The following is a 13714-nucleotide window of genomic DNA, read 5'->3' on the forward strand; positions in this document are numbered from 1 at the left end:
GAACTATGCAAACGTCGTGCCTATGGTTCACTATGTTGTTGTAAACGAACTATGCAAACGTCGTGCCTATGGTTCGCAAAGTTGCAAAGAAGTACAGGAGGACGAGGACGTCCTCCAGTCAGGAGAGGCCGTGTTAGGACTGTTGAGGGTAGTCTCAAAAAAGGTTTTATAAGGAAGCGTGCGCTGCTGCTCGAGGCAGTCTCTTTCCATTCGTCATTGCGGAACGTCTGACATTTTTGTTTACTTTCGTTCGGTTTGAGTTTATACTACAGCGAGGATTATTATGAAGTATAGTTAAATTAATTATTTCGCTGTTAGTTTAATTCTTTTAAAATACTTTTGCATCAAATATCTTACAATATATATATATATATATATATATATATATATATATATATATATATATATATATTCAGAATCAGAAAAATTCCCTAATTCTGAATATATATCTATATATATAAAAGAAAGTTGTGTTAGTTACACTATTTATAACTCAAGAACGGCTGAATCGATTTGACTGAAAATTGGTGGGCAGGTAGCTTTGAACCAGGAAAAGGACATAGGATAATTTTTACCCCATTTTTTTTATTTTTTTTTACTCCACGCGGACGGAGTCGCGGGTAAAAGCTAGTATATATATATATATATATATATATATATATATATATTTAGCTATATATATATATATATATATATATATTAGGGTGTTTCAATAAAAAAACTTTTTTTTTTTTTTGTTAATGGTGTCGAAAAGTTGAAAGTACACATAAAAACAAAAATTTTAGCGCCTAGTAAAGCCCTTAATATTAATATTAAGGTTTGCCTCTATTCATTCGTAATTTTTCTATTTAAATAACACGGGAAAACCTTTTTTTTATTTTAAAATTTTAATTACTTTGGATTGGCTTGTTTGCGCTACATCTCAAAGCAAGGGTCTATAGGAAATTTCACGCTCTACAAAAAACGTCTGATGGTCAAAGTTCCTCAGATCAACCGTTTCAAAGATATCTGCGATCAAAAATAACACTAATCAAAAATTTCAAATATTTTCCAATAAAACTGCAAAAAAATATCATACCCTATATTTATCTTATTTTTTTCTGTAAAATCACTTGAATTTTGTTTGCTTGAGACGGTTAATTTTTTTTTTTTTGCTTATTTACTCAATACGTAACTCACAAAAAGCACAAATACATATAAATATAAAGGTTAAAAATATCAAATAAATGATTTTTGGGTTTATTTTATAGCAAATTTATTTTATGTGTCATAAACTTCATAAATTTTTGTAAGAAGAAAATGTAAAGTTCCTCATTACATTAACTAACCAAGCACTCATCATTGCATTTTATTCAAAATAATAAAAAATTTATGTAAATATTTTAAATCAATTGAATCAATTATAAAATTTGATCAATTTTTCCATTCAAAAAATTCGACAGAGCTTTATTTAGCTCTGTCGACAAAAGTAGTATAATCGTTTGATCTGAGTAGTGTAGCTAATAAGCTCTGTGTTGGTAAGACTGGCCGTTCGGTACCAACTTCACTTTGTTGCTCTGCTTTTAACGCTTTATTATATCTTCTCGTCATTGTCTTTCTTCATTGATACTGATTGTTTTTTAAATCCGTTATATTATTAATTTAATTTGCGTAAATATATTAGATATAAATTTTATTACTTGTTGTTGAATATTGTTTTTTGTTATAAAAAATTGATTGTTCAATAAAATTTATTAGTATTCGGTGGAAAATTAAATAAATTTGTCAATTTGTCAAAAGCTATAGGTGCAATACGACACTTTTTGAATCACAGCTCACTATACATCCCCACTGAGGAGCTTTAAGTCTACCCTAAGTTAGATATGACTAGGTCATAGTCAACTACAGCCAAGTGCGGGTTGACTTCACACATATCATTGAATTTCTTTTCAGATATGTGCAGCTTCACGATGTTTTCCTTCATTGTAAGAACGTAGGATATATGTACATATATAAATCGAAAAATACATTGGTACATGGCGTGATTCGAACCCAGTACCTGCAGATTGCAAGTCAAGAGCTTTAACCCCAAAGCCATTAACGCTACTTATCTCACAAACCGTATGTTAATATCGTCAAATTACGATCGAACAAGTTTTATTGCTAATTTTGTCAGAGAACACAAAGAAATATAAAATACCGTCTTTCTGTGCGTCTCCTCTTTGACCACTTCGCTATTTTGGCGAATTCAGGTAGCCGCTTAATAGTTTGGTTTGCTACATTTAGCAATTTAAAAAAAAACAATAATTGTTAATCGAAAGAGTCTAGAAATATTCGATTCAAAAATTATCTAAATACTTTTTTTTGTATCTTTCGTTGTCATGGACAAATAATGTCCAAGTACTTTAAGATGTTAATTAACATTTCCAATATATAAAATATATTTTAGATTAGTTAGTTTACAAACTGACAATGAATAAACAGTTATAATTACCTAAAAACATAAACAATTCCCTTCTCAAACATCTGCCATCTTTCCCTTTGTATACAAAATGTTGTATTTTCTCCAATCTATATATTATCTATTAAAAAAAAAACACAAAAAAACTTTTTTTTAGTGACATCTTAATAACTGAAAATATTCATTTATAATAAGCGATATCGTCTTAATTATAAGTTACTAGCTGTCGCCTGTAACTCCGTCCGCATGGAATTTAAAAACAAACTTAATAAGTAGTCTATGTGTTCTTCCAGACTATGTTCTACAACTGTGATAAATTTCATCAAGATCTGTTGAACCGTTCCGGAGATAACTTCTAACAAACATACATCTAAACATTCACATCTATCTTATCTATCTATATATATAAAAGAAAGTTGTGTTAGTTACACCATTTATAACTCAAGAACGGCTGAATCGATTTGACTGAAAATTGGTGGGCAGGTAGCTTAGAATCAGGAAACTGACATAGGATAATTTTTACCCCGTTTTCTATTTTTTATTCAGCGCGGACGGAGTCGTGGGTAAAAGCTAGTTTATAATATTAGTAAGATTCAATCGAGATTTATAACTTTAGTAGTTACTAACTTCCTATAACAGATATATTTGATAAAAAAAAAATCTAATTCTAGTTAAATTTAGTATCATTTTATCAGGGGCTCAAAACCTACCCCAAGTTAGGGGCTGACTATTTCTAATATATACTTACTTTATTTAATAAGTCTGCATTTAATTCATCTTTTCTTGTTGACATAAGATTATCCAAAGTATTGATACAACGAGACAAAATGGACGCTTCAACATCAGACCGAAACAAAATAATCTAAAAAAACACTATTTGTTACTTAAAAAAAAAAAGATTGGTTGTATCTATGACACTCTAGGGAAGAATACGTATCCAATGACACCTCTTTTGTCAAAATCTGTTCACTCGTTTAAGTTATAGAAGGTAAAAAAAGAATTGACAAAAAAGGAGGCTTATTTTTAGTTCACGTTCCCTTCTCACCCTTTTCTTATAAGGATGGAGGGGGAAGTGGATTTGTCTGAGGGGTTGCATAGGATATATCCCCTTTCTGTGCGTCCCCTCCTGTGTCGATTAAAGGTAGGCAACGCATCTGAAATTGCTGATGACTGTAGGCAGCAGTCGCTTCGCTATTTAGGCGAACTCAGGTGACCGCTTGCTCATTTGCCACCTTATGATATATAAAAAAACTACAAACTACTTATCCATATTACATCAAACAAATCTGGGATCAACTTACAATAGAGTACATCGAAACTTAACAATTTTTATTTATTTACATTTTTTAATATTTTTTACAGGAAAAAATTCATTATAACATTCCCGCGTGCATCAGCTACCTTCCAGTTAAAGTCCCATCATAATCGGTCCAACCGTTCGGGAGATTACACGGAACAAGACATTGCGAATGGACAGACAGACAAAAATTAAAAAAATGGTTTTTCCTTCTTAGCAACGCAATAACATACGGTCATTCCAATTTTATTATTATTTTAAGATAAACATACTGAATTTTGAATAAATCTTAACAGAATAGATTAGCGAAATCAGAATTAAAATAAATTCAGGCATTTCTTAGATTAACGAACACAAACACACAGACAAACCCTAAAAAACATTACCCTTCTTACACTCATACAAAATCTAAGTCGAATAAATCCTAAAACCTAAAAATAATCAAAAAGGGTAGACAGACATACCTTTAATGCTTGCAGAACTCTTGTTACATCTGTAATTCTTGCCGCAGTGAGAACCAATCCTAAACATGTCTCATATAATGTTGACTCATCAATACAATCCTCTAAAGAAATATCCTATAAAGTAATAAACAAGTTTTATAAATAACATTGGGTAGACAGAATTAATTAAAACCACTTTACACATCTTTTACATAAGAAAAAGTTGTATATAGCTTTTTCTTGTATGTATACAAGTAGTAGACCGCGACTCCGTCCGCACGGAATTAAAAAATAACGTAAAAAGTAGCCTATTTGTTCTTCCAGATTATGTTCTACGTCTATGACAAATTTCATCAAGATATGTTCTGGAGATATATTCAAACAAACATCCATCCAAACATTCGCATATCTATATATATAAAAGAAAGTCGTGTTAGTTACACTATTTATAACTCAAGATCGGTCGAACTGATTTAGCTGAAAATTGATGGGGAGGAGGTTAGAACTAGGAGATGGAACTAGGAACTTTTTTATCTTGTGTGTATTTTTTTATTCTGCGCGGACGGAGTCGCGGGTAGAAGTTAGTTTATAATATTAGTAACAAATAACAATACTAGTACTAGTAGTACAGTGAATATTGTACGGGTGAATATAAGTTAAACTAAATTATGACGGCTCACTACCGCCCCCCAGTTAATGTCAAAAAATGTCACAAAATCCTACTTTACTATAGATGTCATGTCATCTTGTCTTTTATATTCTACTAGCTTTTACCCGCGACTCCGTCTGCGCGGAATAAAAAAAATGCACACAAGATAAAAAGTTCCTATGACCGTCTCCTAGTTCTAAGCTACCTCCCCATCAATTTTTAGCTAAATCAGTTCGACTTATCTTAAATAGTGTAACTAACACGACTTTCTTTTATATATAGATAAATTGAATGAGAGTGTACTTGTCAGTGAACTGTTTGACTAATGAATGTTTAGAGTGAAAAGATTCATTCACCCATCTAAAGTCCAATCGCGGAGGAGAAAGAATTTCGTACATTGAACTGTCATTACCTGTCTCTGTCATTCCCGCGTAAATACAATGAGTCTCGCTCGCACAGATACAATGGCCGCCGTCCTCAGGGATTGTAAACCTTTTACTGGAGACTATAAGGTTTGTTCTTTTGTAATAAATGTGACAGGCGAGACGTCTTCGGAAGGCAGTTACTCCGATACAGAGGAATCGGATTCTGATAATTGATTATTTTTATTTTTTTCTGCCGAATTAGTAGATACTTGTCTAGATTTTTATTATATGTAATATAAAATCTAAATAAATAATTTATATAATAATAATAACTATATTTCATAAGTTGGTAAATTTTCTTTCTCCTTCAAATAATTCATGTAAATAAAATAAATACAAAAATGTTTGTGACCACTGTCAGTAGGTAAAGAGGTCATTGTACGAAATTCTTCGTGCTCCGCGACTCGACTTTACAAAGATTCACAAATTTTATAAATCAATTTGTAAGTCTGAAGATACACAGAGTGAGATAAGTACAAGACTAAGTTTAGAATGAATGAGTGAATGAGTGAATGAATGAATGATTGAGCGACATACATATAACTCACCTTCACTATATCCGCGTATACATCAACAGCATACCGCAGCAACATCCTAGCAGCGCGAAGACCTGAACCCCCCAAACCCCCAACACCCCCCAACAGCCTCAACACCCCCCGACTGACGTCACACACCCTCTCACCCACCACTTCACCCCCTAATGGTATTATAAATGAGCTGATGATGATCAAATATGACAATTTGTCTGACAATTCCTAGAAATTACATTATCTTTCATATAACTAATAAATTAAAAAAAAATTAAACATTTTATAAGAAAAAAAAGTATAGTCTAACCAAGAATATAAGAATTCCGGTCTAGGGAAGCTAAAATAAGGCTTCTTAATAATTTATACAAAGAAATGTTATATATGTTTTCGAAATATGGCAAAGATTTTTTATATTTCTGACGAGATTAGCATTTTTCCAGCATCATCTCACTTATACATCTAAAGTCTAGACCAGTGATTGTCAAACTTATTTCTTTCACCGCCCCCTTTTGAAAATCAATTATATTTCAGAGCCCCCTAATTTATATTCAGCCCTAAAACTTAAAAATCACAATTTCATTACTTTGATTAATTTCAATGGCCCCCATTTTTTGGGCCTCTTATCGCCCCCTCCTAGGTTTCAAACGCCTTCAAGGGGGCGTTATCGCCCACTTTGGGAAACACTGTTAACCGGAAATATAAAAAAACATCGCCTGGATCTAATTACTTTGGAAGATTTTCATATTCTTGGTTTTACTATACACTTATAATTAAAAAAAACCCTGACCTCTGTATTTTTTTCATCATTTTCCATCAAAGATTGATATAAATATTCCATAAAGTCAAGGAAAACTTCATTGGATTTGTTCTTGATGTCATCAGAATTGGTGTCAAAGATTGACTTCCATATTTGTTGATATTTCTCAATATTACCATTTTCTTTGTAACATTGACATGTTTCATTTGTAAGAAATATTACTGCCATCTAGTGGTGGAAAAAAAAACAACAAAAAATTCTAAAAAATGCAAAAAAAAAAATTTTTTTTTGTTAAAAAATACGAAAATTATTTTTTCTATGTAATAAAAAATATAATATACAGATATTTTTAATAATACCTTATTTTTGCAGCTAAAAAAAAATTAAAAATATTTTTTTTATTTACTTTTTTCTAATTTTTTTTTTGTTCATGTATACTAGACTAATATTTAATAGCTTTTTCATCGATTTAAAAAAAACTATTTAAATTAACTGAAAAATTAAAAAAAATAAAAAACTCACTTTTCTAACACTAGGTGGCGCTCTCAGTATAATATCTACGGTAAGTTCTTTCTGATACTTAACAGGTATATGTTCATAAAATACCAAAACATTCTTCAGTAATTTTACATCATTTTCTAGATTATATTCCAAACACCATTGGATCTGAGACAAAAAAATGTAAAAAAAAAATTATATATTTTTTTATGTTTTACATCAAATACCAATCAACAAAAAAAATCTAAACAAAAAAAAATCGCATTCCTAACATCAATAACAAATAAAATTAAAAAACCTAACATTTCATTAAATCAAAAAAAAAATAAAAAAAACTATCTCACCATTTCACAATGTTCATATGTGAGACGTCCATGTCGCAGCGCATGTAACGCTCGCATATCGCAATATACGCGTGCATTACGCGTATCCAACGCGTATAACACGCGTAATGCTGTATACTTCAACTCCGTATTGTTACACTTCTCAAACTGACATATTTCTGTCTTAACTATCTCTTCATACTGTTAATATAACTTTATTATTATAACTTAACTATATATATTACTAGCTTTTACCCGGGACTCCGTCCGCGCGGAATAAAAAATAGAAAACGGGGTAAAGATTATCCTATGTCCGTTTCCTGGTTCTAAGCTACCTGCCCACCAATTTTCAGTTAAATTGATTCAGCCGTTCTTGAGTTATAAATAATGTAACTAACACGACTTTCTTTTATATATATAGATTATTATAAATGAGTGAATACGCAAACTAGTGATCAGGGAAGGGACACATGGAAGGGGAGAGACACGTATAAGAGGAGATATTTTCTTTCTATGCATCCCTTCCATCAATTAAAGGTAGAACATATCAGCAATTCTGTTTATTGGTAACAATCGCTTCGCTATTCCGGCGAATTAACAGTGGTAGAGCAACAACAACATCGGTTGCATGAATTGTCCTCGCTCAGTGAAATACCACGACCTTACAGAAGACAGACGTCAAGTGGAAGTAATTACAACTACAGTCTGATGAGTGTGGTGATGGAGGACTCATTTTAGTCCTCTTTCCCTTCACAATCTTTTCTTATAAGGAAAGGATGGGAAAGGGAAGTGGATTTTGTGGAATAGGGGACGCATAGGAAAGAGAAATGTCCTCTTTCTGTGTGACCTCTTCTCCGTTGATTAAAGGTCAACGTATCTGCATTTGCGGATGTCTATGGGCAACGGTTGCCTCGCTATTTCGGCGAATACAGGTGGCCGTTTGCAGGTTTGCCACTGTATGATATATAAAAAAAATTTGACCACTCGTTTGCGTTCTTTTAAAAATCTTTGTTTATGAATTAGAGATAAATTTCGAAAAATTAGCGACAACCAGTGGTAGTTAAAGGAAAAAACCCAGTTCACACATTTAGTAAGTTTCTTGTATGGTTGTTGAGTTGTATGTATGTATGTATGTATGTATTGAAAACTGGACCAATTATAACAATTAAGTTGGCATAAGATTGACATTCTTCCTGACTGTCATAAGTAAGGTTTTTTTTTAAATAACAAACAATTTTAGTATTCAAATGTTGCTGTGTAACTTACTCGACATTGATTTTCTGTGAAAACCTGCTTTATGGCATTATACACTGACAGTATGGCCTGTCGGTTGACACCCTGAGTGTCAGAAGCTGGATAAGAGTGCCATAATGACATCCTTGTTCTAGGATCATTAGCTAGAAGCTCTCGAAAGAGATCAGCGTGCTTTGCCAATATTGTGAGGTACACTATATGACAAAGAAATGATTAAAATAATAAAAAAAGAAAGAAAAAAATTCGTTTGGAAAAAAAGAGAGCATTTTTTTTAATAAAAAAATAAACTTTTCTTTTATTTCTTAATTTAAGTCCTTTGATGAATGTAAAATGTTAACCAAATTGTAGTCCCTTTCCCTACCCATTGTTTTCTTATAAGAAATGGAAAGGGAAGTTACATTTGGCAGAGGAGGGGATACTTTCTATACGTCCCCTCTTCATTAGATTACAGATAAAGGCGACGACTTCGCTATTTTAGCGAATTCAAGTAGCCGCGTGCTCGTTTGCCACCTTTGCTATAAAAATACACTTTCTGTACATCCCCTCCTCTGTCTTAAGGAAGGCATTAACAACCTTTCAAATTATTGCATATATCTATACGCAGTCATTTTAGTAATTTCGCTATTTTAGCGAAAATAGTAAAATATATATTTTTTTTGTTAATCTAGACTTTACTTACCTTCTCTACATTTAGATTTTTCGCCTGATTCTATTAAATGCTTGTAAAAGACCGGGAACTCTTTAATATCCAGGTCATTCCCAAAGGACTTCAGCACTCCTGACACACCCAAGAGTAACGATCTCACCACAGTATCCTGGTAGGAGAAGGTAGAACTAAGAAAAAGAACTAAAGATATCCAAGTCTAAATATCTGGAATTAATAACTTCTGCTCCATTCCGTCTTAAAAACGCCAATTGAAATTACTAACAGTTAATTCTTATCTCTCTTATTAATTCGTACCAACATCGCCGTAATGGCGAAATTCAAATTGACACAAAATACAACAACGAATAGCCTATCCAGTGAAATATATGAACTGATATCTGAAATAATTTCATAGCATATCCTTCATCTTCCTCTACCTTTAAAGCCAAATACGGGTTGCCCGCTTCTCCCCCCTCTCAAAAATTAGAAAAAAACTTAATAAATAGCTTATGTGTTCTTCCAGACTATGTTCTAAATCTATGAAAAATTTCATCAAGTTATGTTGAGTCGTTCCGGAGATACCTACAAACAAACATCCATACATACATTCGCATTTATAATATTAGTAAGATTTACATACCGAATGTTTAGAATCGAGTAGATTTAGATAAACCCTCCATATTGTAGCTATATTTGATTTTACTTCATCCGGATGGTGTGCACATATTGCACCTGAAAAAAAAAATCAAGGATAACTTGCATTTAGTCGTGAATCCTTTAATGTACTTTTAGTATTAAAAAGCAAAAAGTACAAATGTTTGTTTCAACCGCAAATTGCAAAATTCAACCTATTGTTTCAACCATAAATTGCAAAATTCAACCGCTTGTTTCAACCATTAGTTGTGTGCGGGATGCACACCGAGTTTGCTGGTGATGGAGGATGCAATGAAATGAAAAGGCAGAACTTCTGATATGCAAGTGGACTGTAGGATTCCCCTGATTTATGGCCCACGGGCGCCTTGTTATATGCGCCGTCAGGGGGGCTTAGCGCGTAGGGGGGTTAAAGCCGTACTTTTCCTTTATTAAGATAAAAATATTTTTTACAAACTTATTGTATATCTTATTATCTACTTATTTATTCGTTTATTTACTTATTTACAATATGTCGGACGACTCATCCCGTACAAATTGCAAAGTTCAAACCCTCTTTAAATTACAAAATTGAAAAATCTAAAGGCCACTTACCGATCAATTCAGCGAGCGCTGCCTTGCATATATTTTCATTCATGAGACTGATAAGATGCTTGTTATAATTCTGAGCGGCGGCCTCACAATATGGCACCAATGAAGTCAAGCATTGTAAAGCAAAGGCTCTTGGTCGAGGCTCAAATGATTTTTCACACAGCTGAAAATATATAAACCTATATATTCTAGTCCTATTGGAACCCTTGGGAATAAGTGGATTTGAAGGGGCCAGGAAGGGGAAATATCCTCTATTAAGAATATACCGTCCCCTGTCAATTAAGGTTCATTATAAACTTATTATTCTTACAGTGAAGGAAAACATTGTGAGAAGAAATTCAATGATATGAGTGAAGTCAACTCACACTGGGCTGTGGTTGACTATGACCTAATCACCCCTAACTTGGGGTAGGCTCCGAGCCCCTCAGTGGTGATGTACAATGAGCTGATGATGATGACTTCAAACAAAATAACTTATAAAAATAAACAAATAGTGAATAAATATCATAATCTGTATTTTAAAAATAATATTTTGATTTCTATCTTATATAACTATTCTTACCCGAACAATGTTCTCGAAATGTTGCGTACATTCTTCCGGAAACTTCTCAATTACATTGGAGAGTAATTTAAATGTTTTCCCAATAGTTTCGAGCCAAACGGGTTCTTTACATTTAGCCGCTATTGTTTTCAATATATTAACAGGCTCAAGTAATAATGTATCTAAGAACCACACTGAAAAAAAAAAAAACATCCAGCATATTTGTTATTGTGAAGGAAATATCTGATAAGAGTTATATTTGACTAGCTGTAGCCCGCTACTCCATTCATGCAGAATTATAACAAAAAAAAGTAATAATTAGCTTCTGTGTTCTTCCAGACTTTATTCTACTTCTATGCCGAATTCCATCAAGATATGTTGAGCCGTTTCGGAGATACATACAAACAAACATCCATCTAAACATTCACATTTATAATATTAATATTGGTGCACATTTAGGGTAGCAGGGAATTTCACCTGTCTAGACTTAAGACAGATTTAATGCTTTGGTTATTTTATAATTTATGTTAAAGCATCAACTCAATACAGCTAATATCATCTAACATATGCTGAGCCGACTACCTCTTGTTATAACTATGTTTAATAATAGAAAGAAAGAAAGAAAAAAGAAAAAAAACATTTATTGCCACTCAAAAAAAAATACAATCAAAAAAGAAAAGAACACACACATACAAGGCACAAAGTGTGTAAAAAGGGAGCAAGCTCAGCGAAGCAGGGACAGACTAAACTGCCCCTGCGCTGGTTTTCAGCTGGCACCTGGTTATTAATGCTATAAAAAATAAATCGTCAAAACCGGAGCTGAAGACAGTCGCCGTGGCCGATATCGGCCGGGATTACATCATCATCAAAAATTAAATTATTACCTATTTCTGATGGTGCTAAGTCATCTTTGAGTACATGATGAGCGCACTCACAGGCCTTGAGGAAGCTTTTACGTTCTACATATTCATATCTCTCTACAATTACTTCCCACTCCTCCATAATGTAACTAGAAAATAAAGCAAATTTGTAATTTACTTATATACAAGATATTAAATTTTCATATTTAAATTAAAATGAAGATTACAGTTGCAATTTTTAGATAACTAATTAAACGGTAACAATTTTTAATGTGAATTGTCAATTAATGTTTGTTGATGTTTAAAAATTTTAAGTCGTAACATTTGTTTGTGACTATTTTATTGGCGAATGTTAATTCTTTTATTATCACAAAGTGGTAATATATTGAGGAAAAAAGAGAAGTTTATTAAATAGATGAAAATTTATTTCGTTTTTTAAATAGAAATTTCTTATAAGTATGGGAAGGATTGTCAAGTTTCCCGCCATAACACTTTTTTTAAAACATTTAAGATTATAGCTTACCAGTCATTAGACGTTTATATGAAATCACTTTTAAGTTTTACAAACACAATACAAAATCTTTAGACCACGAAATAATGCATATATTCCTGTTTTTACCGTTACCAATGTGTCATCAATATGATAAAAGAAAGATAAAAATAAAATTGAATCGACCAATCAAAATAAACCAAAGAGCATGCGTGTCTTTGGTCGGTACTTTTTTTTCACAGACAACCGATATCATATTTTTTTTTATATTTTGTTTAGTTCTACAGAAAAAAAACTTCGTAATTGTATGTTCATTTGTTTATTACAAAAAATTCTTTTTTTTACCAATAGAAAAAGACACATCTTTACGTTATCAAGGAACTGTCAAAACCTAAAAACCAATCAATTTAATCTGTGCTGTCAAAAGCAATGCACAGATAATAATAAAATATTTATTTATATAAACTTTAATTGGGGGCTAATAGTAGGTCTTATCTTCAAAAATATTTAATTATCTAATTATATTATTACAGTTATAATTGTGAATCAAATAAAAACCAGATGAATTATAGTAATATAGAAATTTTGTTGATCACTGGAACGTCCTTACTTTTAATAATTTGACGGCATTGAATAAAAACAACTAAGATCTTAGAACAACCGTTATCCAAACAGCCTTTCACCTTGTCTTTTATAACGGCTCTTCGATCGTCAACGGCGCAGCGGGCATGTTAATTCACATAATTTATGCACACCTGACACTTGAACTTGCAAATTACCAAGTCTTGCTTTTTTACCCGATAAAAAAACTTGCATGTTTTGTAGCCAATTCGACAAAGCTTAAACGGTGTTACTAATATTAAGCAAGCTCTTTTGTAGCAGATAAAAACATCAAAAAAGAGGTTATCAATTCGACTGTATATTTTTCAAGTGTGTTCCGCGAAGATCCGCCCATGGTGCTCCGATTTTTATAAAAAAATATTTTAATCGAAAGGTAGTGCTTGAGAGGTACCATTTTTTTAATTAAAAAGTCATTTAGTCCAATTTAGTTCATAATGTAAATTGCATACATACAAACCCATATTGACATAGACTTCTTCAATTAAAATCTATCTTTATTAAGATTGACTTAAAATACCAAATAAAATTGTAAACAAGAATAATATTATACGGATCAATCATAAAAATAAGTACATTGCATGTCAGTATATGGTAAGTAAATAGCTAATGTGTTGAATATAAAACAACAAGGCTGAATAAATCGGGCACCTGTGATTTAATACAACATAAGGTGTGTCCACATTGCGCTTTGATCTCTA

At 32.1% G+C, this 13714-nt stretch overlaps 1 protein-coding gene and 1 long non-coding RNA gene across 2 annotated transcripts in view; both read right to left on the reverse strand.

The window, feature by feature from the left end:
* LOC106716394 overlaps nt 1-10666 on the reverse strand; it is a 30604-nt gene extending 19938 nt beyond the window's left edge. Inside the window, exons 1-11 of the mRNA XM_045684958.1 lie at nt 10508-10666; nt 9903-9994; nt 9296-9431; nt 8629-8810; nt 7384-7563; nt 7064-7207; nt 6572-6769; nt 5803-6009; nt 4202-4315; nt 3189-3302; nt 2474-2561 (exon numbers count right to left, since the gene is read on the reverse strand). Coding sequence (XP_045540914.1) covers nt 2474-2561; nt 3189-3302; nt 4202-4315; nt 5803-6009; nt 6572-6769; nt 7064-7207; nt 7384-7563; nt 8629-8810; nt 9296-9431; nt 9903-9994; nt 10508-10550 — 1498 coding nt within the window. The 5' untranslated portion in view covers nt 10551-10666. The remainder of the gene's footprint in view (nt 1-2473; nt 2562-3188; nt 3303-4201; nt 4316-5802; nt 6010-6571; nt 6770-7063; nt 7208-7383; nt 7564-8628; nt 8811-9295; nt 9432-9902; nt 9995-10507) is intronic.
* Nucleotides 10667-11072: 406 nt separating this feature from the next.
* Nucleotides 11073-12537, reverse strand: LOC123722661. The gene is made up of 3 exons (XR_006756535.1): nt 12429-12537; nt 11930-12054; nt 11073-11239 (listed from the first exon to the last, which is right to left on the reverse strand). It is a non-coding gene; the product is annotated as an uncharacterized LOC123722661 (long non-coding RNA).
* Between the last annotated feature and the right edge of the window lie 1177 nt (nt 12538-13714).

Source organism: Papilio machaon, chromosome 28 (genome assembly GCF_912999745.1).
Source record: "Papilio machaon chromosome 28, ilPapMach1.1, whole genome shotgun sequence".
NCBI lineage: Eukaryota > Metazoa > Arthropoda > Insecta > Lepidoptera > Papilionidae > Papilio > Papilio machaon.